This window comes from Antedon bifida, chromosome 4 (assembly GCF_963402885.1).
Source record: "Antedon bifida chromosome 4, ecAntBifi1.1, whole genome shotgun sequence".
In the NCBI taxonomy this organism is placed as follows: Eukaryota; Metazoa; Echinodermata; class Crinoidea; order Comatulida; family Antedonidae; genus Antedon; species Antedon bifida.
In genome coordinates this window covers 584983-609429 of record NC_136229.1, presented here as the reverse complement: position 1 = coordinate 609429, position 24447 = coordinate 584983, and the positions used below count along the sequence as shown (strand labels likewise).

The window sequence follows — 24447 nt, the reverse complement described above, 5'->3', positions numbered from 1 at the left end:
GGAGCGATGAATCCGCCGATAGGCTGCTCGAACATTAATATTTTCAACGCAGTCTCCGCACCACTGGATATAACAACAGCGAACTCGTGGGAAATGCATCTGCGTGAAATGACGCGAATCGGTATTTTATAACGGAGTGAGGTAATGACTACAATTTTTTTTCGCTTCAGTATTAAAATGTTTTATGAATTATACTATCATCACAGATCGAGTTATGAATATAAACAAAATCAATCGAATGATTATTCAATTAAGAACTGAATAACCGCATAAGTTGTCTGAAATAATACATTATAATATAATTGTACTGTATTATTTATTTTCTTTTTTCCAATCCATTGGCGGTAAGGTACCTCCCAATCATAGTGTTGTACGCATCACGCAACACAAGTTAACCAATCACAATTGACAGCTGGTTTTGGACGCGCAATGACTTCTTACGCTCAAATTGACCAATCATGACGAGATAGATCAGATCATTCAAACTATCTAATGCTTCATTCATAGACCTATATGACGTCATTACAGTTTGAACTATTCCGGAGCATCACGTGTGATGACGTAACAACAAGTTTTTAAACATGTAAACTGTAAAAACATCTGTAAACAATTCGTCTAAAAAAGTTGATTTATTTATTAAAAATGAAATTAAACACGATGATTCATAACATTACCAATGTGTTATTTGTTTCTATGCAACCTACCATGAATTCCCCAGCCAGCAACCCATTACCGATGTCACCACCTAAGTCACATTGGGACCATTATGAAAGTGCTAATGTGATTTGGTGATAGAGCTAGATTAAAAATGTGTTTAATCAAAAGGCAACATTATTAGACATTTTATTGTAAGGAGGCCAAGGGAGATTATACAGCCACACCAAAATTATCCAACATTCATTTTAAGGCTTGACGATAATCGACGATAAATAGAAGAAATTAGAAAAGTCTTCATTCTAGAACTATAGGATAACCCGTTTATGCTGTATAGTGTCTTGATGAAATAATATTATCCAATCAAATGACGTCATGATCCAAAATCAACATCCATTTTATTGCTCTTACTTAATCAGGCACCATAAATGGAGGAAAACTTTTCTAATTTCTTTTTATGTAGGATGCAATTATTTATCGTTATCGTCCTAGTAAATGCGGCTTGTTTACTAAACCCTTCCCATACAGAGTGGAGCACTACCTCTTATCAAAAGATATCCACTTTAGTTAGAAAAATAACAATTAGAAAGAGTATCATTGAGTTTTACAAAAATGAAAAAAAAAACATTTTTAACACAACAAGAAAGAAATAACCGGCTTACCTTAATTTTTAAAAGTGTTTCATTTGCCTGTAGTGACGTCGAAAAACAAATAAGTACAAAGTACAAAAGTAGTGCACAAAACAACAATGGTATTGATATTAATGATATACTGTACTGAGGCGAGAACGATAGGTCCTGCTTTTGGTGTGTGAAGTTGTGGGGAACTTGTAGTGCGCCCACTGTTGTCGTAAAAACTTATTTTTCTCACGTGGTATGGACTGTCAGGTGACCTCCGATGTTTTGGTTGAATTGGTCGAATCGTCGTCGATAAGTCATTTTACACTTTACAGCAATGCAATATTTAATTTTATAAGTTATTAGAACTTTTTAATTGTATATTACATTTAAATTATATTCCTTTATTCCAGTTAATGCACAATGTCGGGTGATTCGGAACATTCTGTGTATTTAGAGAGATTAAAAGGTAGGCTAGCCTAGGCATACACATTAATATTATGACGCAGCGAGCAGCAGAGTGGGGTGCAGTTTATGACAGATAGCTCACTCTGTCAGTGCAGTGTGTATAACAATAGGAGGCCTAGCCAACCACTAGGCTATATAATATGATGATAGGCTTGGGTAAAGAGAAAGAGTGTGTGTGCGGTATTGCGTCCTGAATGCCTGAATGGAGAACATCATGAGGAGTTAGTCTAGCAGAGTGGTGTATTGTCGTATGCTTTAAAAATGATATGTATGTATGTATGGCATGACGTAAAGTGTGTAAAAAAATATCTATAAAAAAAAGTACATTTTTGTATATAATATTATCTCTCCTTGCAAACCTCTGGTGTACATTACAAATTATTTTTTATTGGTTATGAGAAAATAATAATTAATTTCAATGTATTATTTTGTATTCACAGAACGGATACCACACATTATATCATGTCGGTATATGTTGGCTATTATGGGATGTTTGGGCTTTGTGAATGTATATGCTATGAGAGTTAACTTGAGTGTGGCCCTTGTTGCCATGACAGCATCAAACGACACAGCTGATAATTATACAAACGCAGAATGTCCGGCTGAAACATACAATTCAACAGCAGATCAGGTCAGAAGAATGATTTATTGAGATTATTATTAAAACTAGAAGGGCACTCAGAGAGCGCAAACCTTCCAATAGACATATGAAAATTTAATGACATGTTCCCATACAGCTATGATGAAACCATCCTTGAAAATCTTAAGAAAATATGGCAATAAACAGCAGTAAACCTGCTAACTAACAAATATAGAAACAAACACACACACACTACTAACAGGCATGAAAACATAACCTACTTAGTAGAGGTAATAAATAGTATTGCTAAACTAAATCCATAGTCAATATTAATTTTTTATTAAAATTGTATTCAAATTTTCTTCCTCAGGGCGAGTTTGATTGGGACCAAAATACACGAGGACAAATTCTGTCTTCATTCTTTTACGGATATTTGATTACTCAAATACCAGGAGGGTGGCTTGGTGGGATCATCGGAGGCAAACATTTGTTTGGTGTTGGAGTGTTGTGTACCACAATTTTTACTTTACTTACACCTCTAGCAGCCAGAGCTGGGGTCAGTTATTTTATTGCCCTCCGTGTATTAGAAGGCCTAGGTGAGGTAAGCTGGTTAATTGTTACATTTAGTCATCAACTACTGTATTTAACCAGTTATAATACTGTAACTAAACTATACAAAATATGTTGTCCTGTAGCGTAATTCTGTAATTTTTTTTTTGATATTATTATTACTACTTGTCTGATCTTAAGTTAAGATTAAGTATTTGTTATTATTATTTGATACAATCATTAGTAGTTATTTTGTTCTGGTGAAACCAGGCTTGGAGCTCTATATTGAGCTTATTTGGTCTTTTCCAGGCTTTGCATCTTTTATTTAATACTTTGAATTATTCTGTAACAAATTTTACTGAAGAGACTACCCAGTACAATAATAGTAATAAATAAATAAATAAACCTAGATAATAATCATAAGCTACAGCTTTTTAATGTTTTTTTTTTCAGGGTGTAACATTTCCTGCAATGCATGCAATGTGGGCACATTGGGCACCCCCTATTGAACGTAGTAAACTGATTGCTATAACATACGCAGGTATAGTTACATTTCTTATTACTGTATATGACAAGCTATATAAAACATTGTATCTTTGTTTACATCTAATGTTTCTTGTTTTATTCAATTGTAAATTCATAATACAACCATAATAACGTTTATAGTGTAGTGATTTAAGGTAATAAAATGTTGTACAGAGACACCTTGTAATGTAGTTACAATGGTTCTGAATAGGTTTTATGTCTAGGGGATGGAGTTATATTTGAACATGTGAATATACCCTGTCATTATGTTACTATCGCAATAACATTTTATTTTCTTTAGCATATCTCAGTGTTTTTTTCATGTCTTTTTCAGGCTCTCAACTAGGTACAGTACTTTCCAATCCTGTATCAGGCTGGCTATGCTCAACAACCTTTCTAGGTGGATGGCCTTCTGTCTTCTATGTTTTTGGTACGTTTTTATATTTATATTTTAGGGAAGAAACTATGCATGTTTTCAGAGTAAAACCCTTAACATCTTCCTACTAAAAAAAAAATAAAATTTTGCATGGTATACCTACTGTAGTTTCCTGTATCCTGGATAGCAGAAATAGATGCATGGTGGACTGTGCTGATAGCAAACAATAAAACATATAAACATTGACTATCTGCATGGGAAATACAAATTACGCTCTCAGCCGACCAAAAACTTTAAGTTAATCAAGTAGTTGACCGTGGTGAAAACTTTATCCTATTTAAAACACCTTTACCCACCCTATGAATACTTTCTTTTAACGTAGGACGGTACTGTATTAAAGATGTATACAAGTATTCCTGCTACATCAATACATTTCTATGATATCTCCAAGTTTGATAGAAATGAATGTTTTGATTGTTCTCACAGGAACTCTTGGGTTGATTTGGTTTGTGTTATGGACAGCATTGGTTCACAACACCCCATCTCAGCATCCTAGAATATCACCAGAAGAACTAGAATATATTGAAAAGTCTATTGGCGGAAAAAAAGGAAAAGTATGAAGTATTAAAAAAAAAAGCTCTGCCTACACTATCAAATGTGATGTGCCCATATATGGACATGATGATGTCACATCACTACCATATTTGAGTATATCACTACCATATTTGGGTACATCACACTTTTTTGTCAAACTAGTTTTATAGTGTAGACAGAACTTTACTGAGGTAATAAGCACTGTCTTGCAATCACTCCAAAAGCAAACATATAAAGATAAGGATATATGAAGATATATAGTATTATATGATGATGAACTTTTTTCTTTTCATACAGGCTATAATACCACCACTGTTAGCAATGGTTAAGTCTCCTTGTTTGTGGGTTATCAGTATTTCTCACTTTGCCAATAATTATGGATTCTATACAATGCTAACAAATTTACCAGCGTATATGAAGAATATATTGGGATTTGATATCACTAAAGTAAGTACAAATTAAAAAAAACTATTTATATTTACGATATTTTGTATTTAATTAAATATGTGCTATTCTACCACTATTCTGTATCAATCTTTGAGAAAGACCCACTGTGTGGTGGTCTAAAATGTTTGTGATCAAAATATTCAAATAAATTTTGGCAAATTAACTATTAACTTGTATGTACATTTTTTTTTCGGATATTGCATATTTGCCTATGTAGCACTACCAATTTTAATTTGCTTTCTCTAACTAATTTGTGACTGTATTCTCAGTACTGTATATACGAATATGGCATGCATCTCACAAATTCCCTGTCACATATGAATTCTATATCATGGAATTATATATAACATTATACAGTGTACAGTATTAAATAGGGTATCACATGTGAAATTGCCCCTATGATACAAGAATCACATGTGATACATATGTGACACTGTATCACAGAAATTGTAGAAGAATTGGCAAGTATAAGATGTGTATCTCTTTTTAATGAGCACTATTTGTTTACTTCTAGACTGGTTATCTATCAGCTGTACCGTACATGTTCAACTGGTTGATTATCATAACTGGTGGTCTAGTGGCCGACTACTTAAGATTTCATAGAATTCTAAGTACAACAAACACCAGAAAATTATTCAATACTTTGGGTATGTACACTTATATTGTATACATAAAATAAATAAACATGTAGAGCCTTTTTCAGATAGACTATCTTCATCACTACTTTAATGAATGGATGACTGGTTATGAGAAAGAATCTGACTCAAACCAGTGGTTGTGAGAAGGAATGCAAGATGACTAAACCCAGTACAGTTTGATTTGTAAATAATTTAACAAATTATCTCATTAAGTGTTTATATTATTTTGTTCCTTTTCAGGTATGACACTCCCAGCGACGTTCCTTGTACTTACAGGATATGTTGGTTGCAATAAACCATTGGCGATTACGTGTTTGATTGTAGCAGTTGCCTGCGGAGGATTCTCCATGTCGGGATTTAACGTAAATCATTTAGATATCGCGCCAAAGTACGCTGGCGTGCTGATGGGATTCTCAAATACTATAGCTACGATTCCAGGCTTCGTTGGCCCAACAATTGTTGGCGTTCTAACTGAAAATAATGTAAGTTGGATTGCCAATTTATTATTACTTTTCCAATTATTGATTAAAGACTATATTATAAGGACATACAACCTACAATGCTTGAGAAATGTGTGTATGAGAAAAACAAGAGTCTTAAAGGAAGTGGCTTGGTTCTTAGTGTCTTTGCTTAATACCACTACCTACATAATCAGACACAACCGCACTACTGTACTTTAGCCTACCTAACGTAACTTTGTTAGTTTTCACTCACATTTTGTAACTTTTTTTTTTCAGGAGACAAGAAAACAATGGCAAATCGTGTTTTGGATTTGCTGCGGTGTTTATTTACTTGGTTTCATTACTTATCTTATATTTGGTTCTGGTGTTGAACAAGAATGGGCCAAAGACTCTTATACCGATCCACAAACAACAGAGCCGCTTCTGCAAGAAAGTGAGGAAGATGAGGGTAGGTTGCCCTATGAAGTACCGTACTTAGCCAATGATAGTGCCATACAGAAAAATGGTATTGTACCTGTACAAAGATGAGGCAATGGAACAGTATGAACTCTGAACTCCGACCTTGGCCACAATTTAAAGACATTTTATTTCAGAAGTTTGTGCAACATTAAATACTAACTAAATTTTTATGAATTTTAAAAAAAAGGAAATATTTTTTAAGAATTACAATATTCACACTAATATGATAATTATTGAATGTGTTAAGGTAAAAACAATTTGTAAACGTTATCGCTAAGCTGTATGAGTCGGCTCATCCATTACATTACAATTGTTGATTTTCTTACATTTGTTATTTATAACAAATAACATTAATGCTAAATATACCAATGCTACATGGTACTAGACAATGGCTGTTGATCTGTGGGACAGATTATATTGATGAACTAGGATTGACTACTAGACAATGGCTGTTGATCTGTGGGACAGATTATATTGATGAACTAGGATTGACTACTAGACAATGGCTGTTGATCTGTGGGACAGATTATATTGATGAACTAGGATTGACTACTAGACAATGGCTATTGATCTGTGGGACAGATTATATTGATGAACTAGGACTGACTACTAGACAATGGCTGTTGATCTGTGGGACAGATTATATTGATGAACTAGGATTTACCACTAGACAATGGCTGTTGATCTGTGGGACAGATTATATTGATGAACTAGGATTGACTACTAGACAATGGCTGTTGATCTGTGGGACAGATTATATTGATGAACTAGGATTGACCACCAGACAACATTCCATTGTAGTTACTATATTATAATAATTAATCCAAATAATTTTAAAATTAATATTTAATTTGTTTATTTCATGTCCATATTTTATAGTTTTTTAAACTTCATATTACCAATAATAAATAGTATTTAGTTGAGTACTTAGATTTTGACAAAGATTACAATCAAGATAGTGGAGCCAATTCTTTTAGACGCCGTGAGGAAGTAAAAAGTAAAAGTTTTTAATATCAAGTTTTCTAGTGCAATACAGTACTATAATTATTATAAGAAATTGAATGAAAAGGTTGCCAGCCTCATTAAAACCTGTCGAATATAATCCCACGAGACTAGAATAAAACAAGGGGAGGAGTGGATGTAGTGGGACGCAACGACATTGGACAATTATCAGTTGTATTTAGGTTTAAGGTTAATATGTTTCATGGTTTTCACAAGCGCTTTGAGCACTTTTGTGGATATGTGCGCTGTATAAATCTTATTATTATTATTTATTAACGCATGTAAGTTGACCAATCACAAGTGACAGTTTGAATGATACATCAGTCTTCTGATTGGTCAAGTTACTTGTGGTGCGCTTACATCCTTGCAAGCTTCATTTTGCAGCCATGCCTTTTGGGATTATACTCTGTGAAAATATTTAATTTTTGTTTATTTTCTTCTATTTCATTTAATGTGGAACTGGCAGATGATTTTGTACACAGAATAAAATATTATAAAACTAACTATGGTTGTAGTATGTTACCATCATTCAGACAGATCTTTTTGATTTGCAATTGAAAAGAATTCAGTAGAACCCTTATTAAGGCACCTTTGGAACCCAAAAGTTGCCCCTCTTATTAGGATTTGGCCTTTTGTGGTAAAAGATATGTTTTTTTCCGTTCATTTCACGAGGGATGTTGCAAGAGGGGTTTGCTATTCTGAAAAATACAGTAAAAGATAATCACCGTCATCAGTACGAATGACTGGTTAATCACCAATTAAACTTAAGTGTATTTAACACTTAAGTGTATTTAAAGTCCGTGTGAATGGTGATTACAACCACAGTACCGTCGTGATTTTAAAATTGAGTGAGAAACTATATAAAGATTTATTATAGTGAAAAACACAAGAGAAGAGACAAAATGAAAATGTAAACTTTCGTTGTTTTATTTGCTATGCAAATAACTCTTAAGCCTAAATAAATGGTGCAGAATTATATGAGCTACATTTACATTTATTTCAGCAACTTCCAGGGTCCTGGCAGCAACACCCAGGGTCCTGGCAGCAACTCCCAGGGTCCAGGGAGCAACTCCCAGGGTCCTGGCAGCAACTCCCAGGGTCCAGGGAGCAACTCCCAGGGTCAACGTTCTGAACCGTGCAGCAATACTCAAAATGGTTCATTTATATTAACAGAGAATCAGTAAATCAAATTTTTTTGTTTAAAATGTAAATTCACAGCAACAGTTAGTAGTGTCTTGTGACGGCCGGAAAAGCAATTAAATATGTGTTAAAACATAGTTATTTTATGCATATTTTCTCATAGTATATAATTGTTCATGTCACATGGAGTTCTCTTGATATTTCAGAAGAAAAATAATGTTATACTTTAATATATCGTGACCTTGAGATAAATCTCGTAAATGATATTTCAGTACAAATACAAGAAAGAGCAATATTTTTAAAAACTCTGTGCATAACAAAAATTCTGGCATAACCAAGATTTTAAAGCATATAATAGAAGTTGTGTAATTATCCTCTTGGTATTTCAGTACAAATAAAAATCAAGTTTAATAGTCCTATAAACAACACTTATATGAAAAACATTATTGCAGAAACAAGGTTGAACCAGTTCTCTTGTAGGGTAACAAGCTACAATGCCACTAATTTGATTAGCGTCAATGGAACATATACAAGATCGGTAATATTATTATGAATATTCATGAAAACCTCAACAATAATTAACATAACATGTGTTTCTTTATTAAAAAACAAAGTGTGAGCGAGGGTACAGTTACAATTTCCATTATTTAAGCTTTTGGTACAAAATTTCTAGTAATGATTTTGTTTGTGTAAAACACAGTAGTGAGTTGTACTTCTTTTCACAGTCAAGAGATTTTACCTACTTAGTAAACGGACTAATTATTGATTTGTTCGTATTTTAACTAGTGTCCATAAATGTGTCGCCCCCTGGACCAGAGTTGTCTTTCTGAATTCCGTCAAATATTGTAGACATCTCGGGACTCCCTCGAATCTGAGTCACGAATTCATTTAACATTGGATTTTTATCTAAAAAAAGAAAAACAAATTTGTCATCAATTATAAATTTATGAAAAGTAGACTACAAATAAAGACAGTGCTACGAGCCAAAATAATGTAATTTAAATAAATGTGTCATCTCATGTGTCATCTCATGTGTCATCTCATGTGTCAGCTCATGTGTCATCTCATGTGTCATCTCATGTGTCTATATGAATGGTTTATGTAGTTTGTTCGCCTGAATTGAAAGCATCAGATTATAAGCATGCATCTTCATATTTCAATCCCTCTCTGTTACGAATTCTTTTTCCTTAAGTTTTTCGTTTCAGTGACATTAGTAAATAAATATTTTCTGCTTTATTTGAAGCTAAAAATTGCGCAACCTATCAGAGCTAAGAAAAGGAGTTACGACACGTTCATGAGCCTCGCTCACTAACAAGACAGAACAATCTAAACCCAAAATAACATACCACTATCTGGCATCGCCAACAATGCTACTACCGCCCTCATCGCCGATCTCTTTAGTTCGTCTTGTTTCTCAAATTCTTGTTTCACTGAATTTGCTTTCACTTTTGTTGTACATGTCGTACGTAGTGGTTCTATTAATCTATCCAGTCCTACAGTGTATAAATAATATGTATAAATATAAATAATAATAAATATTTTAAATAATGTATTTTCAAGTTTGTTTCAGTTTTTATCAATTAAAGTCTCCAATTCTGTCATTAATGATTGATGGATTGACTTACTTTGTAACATGGCATGTGGACACAGACTTGACAGGCGCACCAACATTAAATATGTCAACATCTGAAAATACAACCACATTGTTTGTAAAACAAAAAATATCAACTGATTGGATGAAATGGATTGATAGAATGGGATGATATGTGATATGGATGAGATAACTGATTAATACCTTAATATCGTAACTGATTAATACCTTAATATCGTAACTGATTAATACCTTGATATCGTAACTGATTAATACCTTAATATCATAACTGATTAATACCTTAATATCGTAACTGATTAATACCTTAATATCGTAACTGATTAATACCTTAATATCGTAACTGATTAATACCTTGATATCGTAACTGATTAATACCTTAATATCATAACTGATTAATACCTTAATATCGTAACTGATTAATACCTTAATATCGTAACTGATTAATACCTTAATATCGTAACTGATTAATACCTTGATATCGTAACTGATTAATACCTTGATATCGTAACTGATTAATACCTTAATATCATAACTGATTAATACCTTAATATCGTAACTGATTAATACCTTAATATCGTAACTGATTAATACCTTAATATCGTAACTGATTAATACCTTGATATCGTAACTGATTAATACCTTAATATCATAACTGATTAATACCTTAATATCGTAACTGATTAATACCTTAATATCGTAACTGATTAATACCTTAATATCGTAACTGATTAATACCTTGATATCGTAACTGATTAATACCTTGATATCGTAACTGATTAATACCTTAATATCATAACTGATTAATACCTTAATATCGTAACTGATTAATACCTTAATATCGTAACTGATTAATACCTTAATATCGTAACTGATTAATACCTTAATATCGTAATGATCTTTCAAGCCCTCCTCAACATGGTTCAAGAACTCAAAAATATCAACTCTATTGAGACAGGAGTCAAGCAGTGTGTACATGCACTCAAACGCTGCCTGTAAAAACAAACAAAAATCCTCATGAAAATCATCGATCTTTTTGTGTCATTAAATTTTATTTTAAAGCTATATAGTAAACGTCTCTTAATTCACAATTGTATTATCCCACTTCTGACACACCTTTTTTTACGGCCTCGTTTGAGAACACATTTTGTTGTGAACGAGCCTCCGTTTTAAAATAAAGATTTTATTATTATTATTATTATTAATAATTAATATTATTATTATTATTATTATAAATGAGTGTCTCACCTTCCTGATATCCAAACCATCGTCAACTGTGTGTTTAAAAGGACCCATCTCCACTTCCCTGATCAACTCTTTCCTCACGTTGGTTTCATTATAAAGGTTCGGTAAGATCTCATCCAACAGATCCCGCACCAATGACGGCTTGTTGTGTGCGGCTGAGTTGAACGTTACTAACGACACTCTGCGTACATTTAAGTCTGTGTCTTCCATTGTCTTGAGGAAATCGCCGATGCATGACTTCAGCAATGGATCAATAGGTTGTGGCTGGTATAAATAACGTGAGGTATTTCAAATTTAATTTATAAAACCACAAATTTATTTATTTTAATTCAAGATCCTCTAGTGTGAAAATATTTAAAGAAAAGACGAGGGCTCTAAGGAAAGATGGGTTAATTACCAAGTATGAATACACTTTAACTTAAAATCAAAGAGACTCACTTGATCTGAGATTGTGTATTTGACGGCAGTCACGACTGTACTTCTTGTGAATGCTGAAGGACTGGTTAGAAAATCCTAATGAGAAAAAAAAAAAGTTAATTCTGCTGGAAGGTATAACATCAAAGAGTGATTTAAGTATAAACTTATTTATATACAAACAAATGTTGTCACAGACATTAAATTATGTCACATAACTTGCACATAAAAATCAAAATAATTATAAATTTAATTGTTGGCAAATGGATGGAACGTCTTATTTATTTATTTCGATATAAAACAGAATTAACATGTACATATTAAAAATATAAAACATTAAACCATTAAAACATTATGGGCAGAACAAACAAGGAAAATGAGGCCAATATTAAGCAATAACAAGAACCATATAAAAATAGAAATACCATACCTTAAGTTTAGGGAGTAGTGTAACAGGATCTATGAGAGTCAATTTACCAAGGCATTCTGCTACTACATTACGAGTTCCTTCTTCAGGGCATTCACAATGTTTGAATAGCATGGCCCTAGAAACAAAATAACCAAGTATGTAGTTATAATAATGTGATGTCATAATCTGATGAATGTCATATTCATATGAGGTCAATTAAAATGATTTCTTACCAAATACTAGCAACATACTCCTGTAATCCTGTCACTGAGCTTTTGGATTGGCAAGTGATGATCTAAAATAAAAAAACATAGAAACGTTCTTTGAAATAAAAGTATGTCGAGAAAGGTCAGCAAATAAATGTCATAACCATAGATTATTCTCAAATGAAAAATGACCGCAACTATCATCAGCTCAACTAGCAAATGTAGACCAACATAACAAGAGGGCTTCATTTATAGGGACCAACACCAAAAACAAATAAGACATCAGTGTTTTATGGTATGTAGACTTACCTCTTTTAGTGAGTGTAGTAGAAGGTACTGTCTCTTGGGTTGACTTTCAATCTCTTGTAAGACAAATGGTAGATACAGGGGCAGATTACCAACACTTACATTACCTGAAATATAAATAAAAGTATATATTTATTCAAAATTTTCAATTTAATCAATGTATATATAGTATACAGCTGACCTATAGTTTCTGACTGTAAGATTGAAAACATTTAACAAAGACGACCAAATAAGTCAAGGTAATGAAGGTTATATTTAAATGGATGAAAAATGTTGTTTTAAGTTGAAGAGGAAGAGAACGTACCTAATGCAAAGGAAGCAGCTGACTTGACTTCTTCACTTGGTAAAGAAAAGCAGTTTATGAGTACTGTCTGTAGGCCTGTTTGTTTACTCATGTCCCTGTGATATTAAACAATAAAAAAACAAACATTATAAATGTAATGAGTCCCATATACTTTCTATATGTGGGGGAATAAGATGTTATCCAAATGTACTTAAATGACAATAACAATGACAACTTCTTTTATTTTCTTTGTAAATAAAGTAGATAAATAAACGACAAAATTAACATTTATAATTACAAAATTGATTTAAACAAAGCCTATGTATTAAGTGGTATGGTTGCCAGTTCCTTAGCACCACCTTGTTTTTCATTGTTATTTATCTATTTATTTATTTTTATTTTAAAACATATGTATACAGGATTAAAACATATCTATATATATAAATATATAGATTTAGCACCTTCCTAATATTTTTTCAACTCATTTACAGCTGAGTGGACTAGGAGTTGTTCCAATTGAATTGAACTTATTCTGCATCATAACATCTCGACAACTGTCTAGTCGAGTGGTGCAGTTTGATTTTACAAAGAAAATGATAGTTTAACTTACACATGTTTACCAATCTCTCCAATAGATAACAGAGCAAACAGCTTAACAGAATCTGATGATTTGGGGTTCTAAAAAATGAATTTACAAATATAATTATTAACAAAAAATACTGCAGCTAGCCTATCATATTAAATATAATGTATGTAGTTAAAGTACAAACATCCAGATATAAATGCCAACCTTATATATAAAAATTAGGGTTCAAAATGGTAAAATAGATAAAATACCTTAATATCGTTGATGAATTGTGTAATGACGCCAGCACTCTCTGATGCTGTATTGATGGTTAATACAGCAACACACTTGGCAACTGAATGAAACGCCTGCAATGAACAAACATAATCATGTTAGTTACAAGTTAACTACATAAACATGTGTACAATATTATGATTTGTTATTAAATTCTTGTGAAATGGTTCTCACAGAGATGAGACGATAAGCTCACATCTAGTTATCATATATATCATATTATTTATTTCGCCAAATTTCAAATACAGTAAGAAATAAAAACAGTACAAAAGTAAATCAATGAGGTAGGATCACCTAAAAGTTGTAAATAAAAATAATAGGCTCCACATAGAAATACTTACATAAAATGAATTACACACATAAATGGACATGATGATGTCATATCACTACCATATTTAGGCATATCACCAGCATATTTAGGCATATCACCAGCATATTTCGGCACACCACACTTTTTTTGCTAAACTAGTTTGATAGTGTAGACAGAGCTTAAGGAGAATTGAGTATACCTGTTTATGCACTGCATACTGTGCACTGGGTGGTTGAGTTGCTTCTGTTGGGTTGTATACTGGTTCTGTTAAACAACGTAGTAAATCTGCATATGTCATTCCAGGTGTTGACGTTGATACTAATGTCTTGAAGAATTCAAGCATCGCATCTAGGGCGCCACCTATTAAAATGTATACACAGATGTTATCATTAACAAATTTTCAATATTACAAGGAGGTAGTGACCCTATGGTAAAATTATTTATTAAAGCTTTCTTAACAATTTTCAAAATGCATTTTTTTTTCATTTTTATCTGTTTTTGTATGGTATGGTATCAAAATAAATCAAATCATCTCTTGAAAATATATCCGATTGATCTCAATTTACTCATCATAATTTCGTACAATAAGTTGAAAGAATAAAGTGCTTACCTTGCAGTAGAGGTGAGCGGATAAGATTCAATATTTGCATGAGGATATCAGGTTTGATCTTAAGCATTGACTTTGGCAGAATTCTAGCCAATGATGTCAGTAGTGTTAATGATAACTGTGAGATGTGTAGATCTGTTTCACTGATTAATGGAGGCATCTCAACCAAGACACCGTTGATCATTGTCTCTGTTACATGCTCACCTTAAACAAAATAATGGAATGGGTAAAACAATAAACAATTCAAAAGACATTTATTTTCCCCAAAAGACAATAAGTAACAAAACAGTAATGACAGATTGAGATTATCAAAGAAAAAAAACAAAATTTTAGATAAAAAGTAGTAAATTGAAAGGACATGTTGATAATTTTAAATATGTCTACTTACCATAGTTAATAATTAGAATGTTCAAACAAGCTAAAGTGGAAAGTTTGAGAGCTCTGTGATTCTTTCTCAAGAATGACGCTAGTATTGGCATTCCATTGTTCTGTATAAAACAACAATATTTTACTAGTTAATGACTTTTTATTTTTCAATTATTATATGTATCTCCCATTCTCCCATTTAGTGAAGAGATTTAAAGATCGTAACAGACAGTTCGTAGTACACCTATCAAGATCATTTTCACAATTCAAAACTCTTATTCTAATGACACACAAATGGCAGAATAAAAGAAACTTACTAGAATAGATGAGATGTCTAACTTGAGGGGGGAAGAAGCAATTAACGTAAGAGCCTTCACTGTTGTAAGTCGTGTGATTTCATTCTTGAGACGTTCCAGAAATATTGGCAAGCAAACACTTAACTCAGAAGTCAGGTGATCACCAAGGTTTGCAATGATTTGGCTCCTGATATTCACAGAAAAAGAGAATATTAAGCTCTATCAAAGTTTATGTGACAAAACAATGTGATGTGCTCAAATATGGTAGCCATGTGCCCAAATATGGTGGTGATATGACATTTGTTTTAGATTGACTTTGATAGTGTAGACAGAGCTTTAAATAATCCATTTTAAAAAAGTAAAATATGTTGGTAACTACTCTGGAAAGTCTGGTATTTCAAAGGTGTTTTTAATGGTAACAAGAACTTGGAGGGCCTTTTGAACCTTAAGAAAAGTTAGGAACGTTTCCGATTTTTTTCCGAGAATCTGGTATTGGGAGAGTTGACAACTTACATGCAAGAGATGGCACGTTCCTTGACCTCCTGATCGATGTCTGCTGCCCTCAGGCGTGTCAACGTACAACTGTAGAGATCCATCACATATGGAGTAAAATCAAATGATACTTCACAATCTAGTGAGGAAGCAAAGCAAAATGAGATACATTGAAAGAATTTATCTGTTATTTAATTTATTTCTTATTTATTTCTAATCAGATGCCATATTATGATGAGCTACTCTGCTTGATTGATTGCTTAAGAAAAAATAAGATCTAGTAAGTATGTACTTACCAAGTGGCCTTATCACTTGTATCATAGTCTGTGTAACCAATAAGGCTTCAGATGTGATCTTGTAGAATGGATCTCCCACAGCGCTTACAACATGCTGTTAACAAAATCATGAATATACATAAGTTCTTATGGGCTAAGTAAGTAAAATCGTATTATATAAATAAAAACCAAATGATCCTACAATTAACCTGAGTTACAATACTTTTTATCAAGAGAAATATTTATAAGAAATATTTATTTAGAAAAGGTATACATTAGGAAATTGCAAAAATCAATTTTGGTAAAACCATATTTCATAGAAACAAGGTATAAAGCAAATACGTTCCTAATAAAGTAAGGTTTGCGATATACCATGTGTTTCTAAAAGTAAACAAAGTAATTTTGAGAGTGTCTCAACATTTCGGTTTTTATGCTACACCTGTCTTCAGAAGTAATGCTAGGCAAGTAACTTTGAGCACATTCTAAGATGATTGTTTAAGACAATAGACTGGCAAGGTGTCAAACAAGCCAACCCATACTTTATTAGTTCACACTTAGAAATAAGAGAGAGCAGTTAGCAAAAAAAAATTTATACTCACCGATATGAGTACTTTGATATGACTGTGAAACACATGAGGAGTGTGATTACACATCAGACAATTAAGAAATGCTAAGGTATCTATCTTCATGTTGGAACTGCTATTCTTGTCACTGAAAACAAACAAGAAAATTATCTTTATCTATCTATCTTTATAAAACCATCTTGGTACAAGATCAAATTGATGACTAAAGCAAATCAAATACTTTTAAAATTCAATTTTAAACATTTATTTCTGCATTATTATATCCCTTTCACATAACCATACAAAACGCATATGTGTGTAAACTCCAGAGTTTTGCAAGATGATGTGAAAGGGACATTACATATTATGAAAATGACATCAAAAGCAACTCATCATTACTGACATTTCAACTTCCTTTTCTTTTTTCTCTTACGCATCCAACAGCAATTTATCATGCTTATAAACTAAGTCTCATTTGAGGCTTAGAAGTGAAGTTGAAACCACCAAGCTACAGCTTCACTACATTTGATCACCTACCCAAGTGAAAATTGCACCCCAGGCACCAGTGCAGCAATGTGGTTGTTGAGGGATCCAGGCACCACATGGATCAGCTCAGTGAGCAGTGCAAAACATCCCTGACGCGTCTTAATACTCTTCTCCTTCATTTGTCTGTGAACAGCTTTCACAATATCTGGGATCTGTTGTCTCAACATAGACACTGGCCTGTGGAAGATAATTACTCTTAAGTTACACAATATCAGGGATCTGTTGTCTCAACATAAACACTGGCCTGTGGAAGATGTATCTCATCATGGATAATGGACCACTGAAAAACTGAATCTAATTGAAAATATTGTAGAAATAACTTATTAAGGGGACACCTTTATGACCATAATAGGTCAAAATGTATTTTATAAATTGAAAGTTTTGAGAAAGTTTAAAAATACAAAATAGCTAATAAAAATTGAAGAAATAAATAGATATGGATGTGACTACAGACCCTTCCTCTTGGTCCATGGCGTCTGGATCCACAAAGGCCGTGTGCGTTGGTCTTGTCTGCTTCAATAGTGTGATGAATGCTTGAAAAATATCGGACTTTACATTCTCTTCTCGTTCTATAAATCATAAATTAAGAATCATTTTAAATTACCAACAGTAGGGAAAAATACATTTTTTCTAAAAGAAAGAAACCGACTGATATATTTGAGTTTTTATGAAACTCATTTTTTATGGTTTGTATGGTGTAAGTTGATAAAATTATTTTTTTATGTTTAGCATAATACATAATTCTGATGTGCTGATAAGTATGTGTTCTATATGTAAATAATATTAATAAAATAAAATATGTAAATAATAAAACAATTTAACAAAATAACAAAATGAAATTGAACCTTTAAATCTTGCAACAAGAGCTGGTGATACTGTTCTGTAGAAATCTGATAACATCTCATGACGTGTTCCCATAGTAGCTTGTAAACATTTCGCTGATGCACGCCGTACCTTCCAACTCATGTCATCATCATCGCTGTATTCATCGTCACTCTCCCTACAACAACAATTTAAAAGCAATACTAATAACATACATTTGATGACGATGCATTTCCTTCATTTATTTTTTTACACTTGCTTTTTTAGCTTTATGTGTCAGCCTTGTATGTTTTCTCAATTTATATTGTCAGTATCAAATAAAATAATAAATACAGTACGGTTACATTTGATGATGCTAAATTGTTTTTGTGTAACTCATATTGCTTACATTACTTTATGAATACCGGCTTTTTAATATGTGAACAAAGAGGAAAGAGTGTATGACACGTCATTGTAGAGACACTAAAGAGATATTAAATCAATAATGTGCACATGAGTATGAATGGCCACAAACTTACCCTTCATCATCATCATCTAAATTGTCAGCATCCATTGCATTTTCATCATCATCCTCATCCGCATCATCGTAATTATAATTAGGATCATAGCACAAGTACTCCAGACATAACTCAATAATCTAAAATAAACAAAAACAGAGAATGTTTACATTTCGTTCTATTCATCCAGTTGGAAAATTACTCTTATCCGTGTTAGAAAAAATCTAAAATGAACAAAAAGCAGAGAATATTTACATTTCGTTCTATCCAGTAGTTTTTAAAATTACTCTTTCCATGTTGTTGGAACAAGTATACGCGATTTTACCATATTTTATGTCTCTAATGCTAAAACACTGTTTACCATGTGTTCAGTATCATATATAGCACCCTCTATTGTTTGGGGGTAGTAGGAACCATGTTTTTAAAATGGAATAACAGAAGTATCACAATTTATGTCTGCTGCTAGAACACTGTTCCACCATGTGCTCTAAGTAGTTCTAAACATTTATATAGCACCCTCTATTGTTTGGAGGTAGTAGGAACCATGTTTTTGTAGTGCCCTCTATTTTTGGCAAATAACATCGTTAACTTAAGAACAAAAGCTATAGCTTACTGTCAGTATGTGAGGTGAGACTTCCTTTGGACAACGTCTGACAAATGATTCAAAAGCCTACAAAAAGAGCAAACACAATAAAATTACACAAACCAACATTGGTACTGCTTACCTGGTTAATAGAGAGGAATAAAAATAGTACAAAAACTTGTCAATTGAACATCCCTATTGGATAATAGAACAGTCTGCCAACTGAACCCTCTAGTGGGCAAAATCTCAATGTAACAGCTAGGCACGGAATAGATCATAGTCATTTAATAGTCCCAGGGAAGAACAACCATGTTGATCTGGGCATCCATGGTTAAATAAAGTTGAATTGAATAGTCAATATGAATACATCATAAGAATGGACAAAGGCAAACATTTAGAAAGTTTTAGAAAAATAAATTTGACTCAAAAAGTTTTAAACTAATAATTGAACTTGTCTTACCTGTATGCAGTATTCTCTCAGTTCATCGTCGCCCTCAACTTTAGAAAAGCTGATGGTCAATGGTAGAATGCGTTCCAAATGTTGACCAATACGATGACCAGCGTGACGGCTAGAATATACAAATCATTTAAAACTGTACATAATACAATAAATATAATAATCTACTGCAGTAACTGCAGTATATTGCTTTATTTTGATCCTATAGAAAACTAGAAACATTTTTAAAATTGTGGGTTTTTGTCTTTTGATAAATTTAAATGGTTACTAAAGCAGCTCTAGCTACACTATCAATCTTCATGTGGAAAATGTGATGTGCCCATATATGGACACGATGACATCATATCACTACCATATTTAGGCACATAACACCTTTTTGTCAAACTAGTTTGATAGTGTAGACAGAGCTTAAATGTTGAGAAGACTGCCTACATACCAGATAGCTCCAATGCATTGAATGAATGTCCTTGTGTAAGATACATTAGTGTTATTAGTAAGTTGTTCAAGTAAGTGATCCATTAGTTTCTGGAATAACGAAGCACAGCAGCTCATTACCAATTGGCCTGGTGAGAGAAAAAAGAATAAACCTTCATAATAATATAATGGAACTACAAATTTGGATTTTCTCTTTTACAATTCTAATATATGGGCACATCATTTTTTTTTTGTCATATAAAGTTTGATAGTGTAGACAGAGCTTAAAGGGGGATTCTGGGTTTAAAATTGCTTTTAAATATCGTTTATTTATTAAATAAAAAATATTATAACAATATAGACATGTCAGAATGAAGAAGTAATAACGAGAAATTAAAAAAAATAAATTTCATATACATTTTAGGGTAAATTCATGGAAAGTCTGTTTTTCAGCAGCTTAGGGAAGCTCATTAATATTCATGAGATATTCACAAAATCACGTCATCGGTGGATTCCAAACTCGCGACGTTATGTACGTTGTGTTTACATCCCTCTCCCCTGTCAAACGACGACCACCCGATCATTGTAAAATACATTTTTTTGTAGATTTTCTAAGCTAGGCCTAAAGTGTAATATTAACAGTAGCAGCATATATTTATTTGACATTTAATGAAATACAAAATTTAGTACAGATTATATGTAGATTTTATACAGTTATACTATTTTTATACCTCGAATAGTACAGATCGTATTATATCGGCTTCAAGTACTACTAGGCTAGGCCTAGCTTAAATCATTTTTTGTCATGGGTGAGAGCCATTCTGACTAGGGATTCCATGCCACGATGGCTACCCTACGTTTTAAAACATTGGGGCCCATTATGGGCCTAGCTAGCCTACTACTAAACGATTGGCCCATAAATAACAAAACTCAGTGGATCCAAACCCATCCTATCAACCAAACTCCTAAACAATCTAAACCTAAAACGTTCTACAAAATCGGCTGTAAATATTGAGGCAAAACAAGGTCCGATCGCCGTCCGCACGTATGGTGTCCCGACCGTCTAAGTAGGCCTAAAATAGGCCTAGTTTACTCTCCAAAAAAGCGGATACTGCATCAAGCAAGTAGACCAGGTAGTAGGAAGGAGACCTGGCCGATCCGGCCCAGTTAAAAATTAAGCTAGCTAGTGTAGTAGACCCTATGCGAATTGATACTACCAGGCCTTTTCACTTGTTAAAATTAGCAATACTTATGTTTACAAATATATCTCTCTCATTCGAGCTATATTATCTATACCATTCCGGTAGGTCGAGTCGACCTTCAATCAAATACTGTACATCGTTCATGTTGTGATTATAGACGGGGTATACTCGACCCGACCAGTTTGGTATTGTATCTGTATATGCTTATCACGTGACGATGCCAGGCATGGGCAGAGAGAGCACGTGTATCGTCGTCTCGCTCTCCTCGCTCAGCAGGAATGTATACGTTACGCTTCATTGATCTTGAAGGCTTTCCCTAAGTCGGTGCGAAAATCGGCAAACGTAAAGTGCAAACATATCTAAGTTTTCACTGTTTTGATAAATTTTCATAGAAAATTGACTTCATAAATGGGAAGACCGACTAAAATTACATCAGATAAGTATAATTTTACAAAAGTAATTGATATGGTTAATGATAACGAGTCGTCGGAAGATTGACCATTTCACGAATTTCCTATTCTGTAACACAGTGTCATATCGCCGTAGCTGCACTTGTAATCTGGCCTCATTTCACAGCCTTCGTTCTGCTTCACTGGGCACTTATATAAATTGAAACTTTTACCGTTCAAGAGACAAACAAATATATTTTACATTTTTTACTATTCATTTTAAACCCGGAACCCCCCTTTAAGTCTAACTTTTAGACCTTTGTAACATGATTACGCAAATTAATATGTGGACTGGAAGTTTTTTTTTAAAATATTAAATGATTTGGCAATAGGACTTGTAAATGAATATTTATATTTACTATTAATTTTGGATGAGCTAGAAAGGCACAATATGAATTTCTGTATACCACTGAAATCTGAAAACATACCTAAAGCCAGTATAGCTCTTTTGCGTACAGCCATCCTTGCACTGGTCAGCTGCGGGAGTAAAGCCTCTAAAATGGACGCATGGAAGTTGAGAAGAAGGCCGCCAAACCGACTCAGTAAATCACCAAGAATATCAAGCGCCTCTAGCTTAACTGAAACATCCTCTTGCTGTAGAATTAAAAAAATAACAAAAATATAGTTTTTTGTAAATTTGTCCAAATAAAGAACAAAAAGTCAGTGGTTTGTCAACTTTTTGAATAGATATAGTACCTTTGATATTGCGCTAGTGAGTCTGCCAGTGATGCGTTTACAGATGTTGGCAGCTAAAGGACTTGAAGCTGGTGGCAACTCATTTATTACAGTCTTTAAACCTAAATAAATAAAGAAAAAGACATCATATTACATCTAATGATGCCAACTGCATATGAATACTCTTAAAACTCCCTGAAAACCAGAACTCTCCAAATACCAGACTTTACTTGAGGTCTGAAATTCATTGTTATCATTAGAAACACATTCCAAATACCACTTTCCAGAAAACCAGACATATTAGGTCAGCATAAAAAGGTGTCCGGTATTGGGAGCGTTAACTGTAACCACATTAATAATTACTTACCGATGCTTGAAATATCTCTTAATTGTTCTTTATCTGAGAGCATGTTACTGCAGAGAGTATCAACAATTGTCTCCACTTGGAACTCCTTCACTTTGGATACCAACGGGCCGAGACTAAAATAACATGTAAAACAATAATAATGGTTAAGGGGTAGCCGAGTCACTTTTGTTCAAGCATTGGTAGGATAGGATAGACAGATGCTTTTTTCACTCGAGCTCATGTGAATACTGTTCTGGCGAGATCTCATATGGGAGCTTCAAAGTGTTGGAGAACGGAGCAGTGTAAATGGTTCCTCTGCTTTTTTTGTTGTTATCTTAGAATATTTTATGAATAATTTTTGTGTGTAAAGAAACATTGTATTAGGCACTATGTAAGAATATCATTATTATTATTTTAAGTTTTTGTTTTGATTTTATGCTGGTCAAATAAATTATTGAAAAGAAACAGTAATTTTTTTTAAGGAAGCATTTCAACATTTTACCAAAAAAAATTAATTTGATTTTTAGAGCTTATATTAAATTACACACATGGAATGGTAGGCAGGAAATTAACAATTTAAGAATGATCTTGTTTTTACCATTTCACTGCAAGATTTTGAACTTCTCCATTCTTGTCTTCAAGGAGTTTTAGTAACATTCTAACCACCTGTATGCAAATGAGTAAAAATTATTTAGAAAATTCTTCAGATAAACAATTATTTAAATTTGTTGCTACCAATTTCTATTAGGCCTAGTAGTAATCATTTTTATTTTAACTTTATTTAGGCCTAGAAATGGTAACCACTCTAGCTGAACCTGCAGGCCATGCCATCTGACATCTAGTTGGGATGGATACAGTAGGATAATAACTTGCCTTTTTCTCGCTGTCGTCATCCAATTTGATAGAATCCTTTTGCAACTCTGTCATCAAATCATTCGTTGCCATGAATCGAAAATCTTTATCATTTGATGTCATCTGAAATAAACATACAATCATCATGACAATACAGTAATAAATGAAACCCTGCATGTAGATTAAATTACATAAATATGCCACACTTGGCCTAGCCTAGGTCTAGAACGTGGAGTCGGGCCTACATTCGTCTTTACCGGCTTATTCTTCTACCTCGTCGGGTAGGCCTAGGCCTAGGCTAGCCCTACTTTCTTACCGGTATTTATGTGATTTTTGCAAATATAACCGCTTACCTTTTCAAGTAAATTTGAAATGTGGTATGATACACTCGCCATTTTGAGTTATATTTAAAACTACCTTCTGTAGAAAGTTTCAAAAAGACGTGAAATTAAGAATTATTTGCACCGTAATTTCATGGGAGTGGACGTGCTTTTTACGGACAGGCCACCTCGCTCTTCATTCTCTGCTCTTTCATGCATTTCGAAGACATGACGAATACTTTGCGTTACCAACGCGTTTCAGATTTGATTCGATATGCGATTTGTCCTTTATAATTATTACACTTCTTCTAGTCATAGGTAGGCGGCCTATCCATTGTTTTTTTTTTTTATCAAAATGTTCGATGAAATGAAACTTTTTGTCTATGAATATCCAAAATTAAATCAAACGCATTATGCAGGTTGCCTTTCCTTTGTTTAATATAAAAACTATTATATTAATAAACAAGAAGTACATAGGCATATATTACTTTTCATTGACAATGAGGAAATCAAACAAATATAAACACAATTATA

At 33.1% G+C, this 24447-nt stretch overlaps 2 protein-coding genes across 2 annotated transcripts; one reads left to right on the top strand and one right to left on the bottom strand.

The window, feature by feature from the left end:
• Positions 1-1573: 1573 nt before the first annotated feature.
• Positions 1574-7861, top strand: LOC144839641 (sialin-like). The gene is made up of 10 exons (XM_078695091.1): positions 1574-1740; positions 2180-2370; positions 2690-2920; positions 3322-3409; positions 3728-3823; positions 4256-4383; positions 4661-4810; positions 5325-5457; positions 5689-5930; positions 6186-7861. The coding sequence occupies exons 1-10, from the start codon at positions 1695-1697 to the stop codon at positions 6435-6437; spliced, it is 1557 nt and encodes a 518-aa protein (XP_078551217.1). The 5' UTR covers positions 1574-1694; the 3' UTR covers positions 6438-7861.
• A 417-nt stretch (positions 7862-8278) lies between these two features.
• Positions 8279-24109, bottom strand: LOC144839417 (cullin-associated NEDD8-dissociated protein 1-like). Its single transcript, XM_078694762.1, has 32 exons — positions 23947-24109; positions 23615-23716; positions 23340-23407; positions 22763-22875; positions 22417-22517; positions 22149-22314; positions 20092-20218; positions 19659-19767; positions 19229-19285; positions 18637-18755; positions 18142-18296; positions 17751-17865; positions 17288-17473; positions 16787-16898; positions 16209-16302; positions 15934-16051; positions 15442-15607; positions 15147-15246; positions 14762-14962; positions 14351-14511; positions 13820-13915; positions 13593-13660; positions 13004-13098; positions 12703-12806; positions 12421-12482; positions 12209-12323; positions 11803-11877; positions 11368-11628; positions 11002-11112; positions 10136-10196; positions 9857-10003; positions 8279-9416 (listed from the first exon to the last, which is right to left on the bottom strand). Exons 1-32 carry the CDS (start codon positions 23986-23988, stop codon positions 9289-9291), a joined length of 3735 nt encoding a protein of 1244 aa, XP_078550888.1. The 5' UTR covers positions 23989-24109; the 3' UTR covers positions 8279-9288.
• Positions 24110-24447: the final 338 nt, after the last annotated feature.

Bases quoted from the DNA above. Each gene is read 5' to 3' on its own strand.
- LOC144839417 (XM_078694762.1), bottom strand. From the start codon at position 23,988: ATGGCGAGTGTATCATACCACATTTCAAATTTACTTGAAAAG. The intron at 17,866-18,141 runs GTTCAATTTCAT...TATGATTTATAG, and splicing joins TCTTGTTGCAAGATTTAAAG to AACGAGAAGAGAATGTAAAG. The intron at 14,963-15,146 runs GTAAGTAGACAT...ATTTTGTTTAAG, and splicing joins CATTCTAATTATTAACTATG to GTGAGCATGTAACAGAGACA.
- LOC144839641 (XM_078695091.1), top strand. From the start codon at position 1,695: ATGTCGGGTGATTCGGAACATTCTGTGTATTTAGAGAGATTAAAAG. The intron at 2,921-3,321 runs GTAAGCTGGTTA...TTTTTTTTTCAG, and splicing joins TATTAGAAGGCCTAGGTGAG to GGTGTAACATTTCCTGCAAT. The intron at 3,824-4,255 runs GTACGTTTTTAT...TTGTTCTCACAG, and splicing joins TTCTGTCTTCTATGTTTTTG to GAACTCTTGGGTTGATTTGG.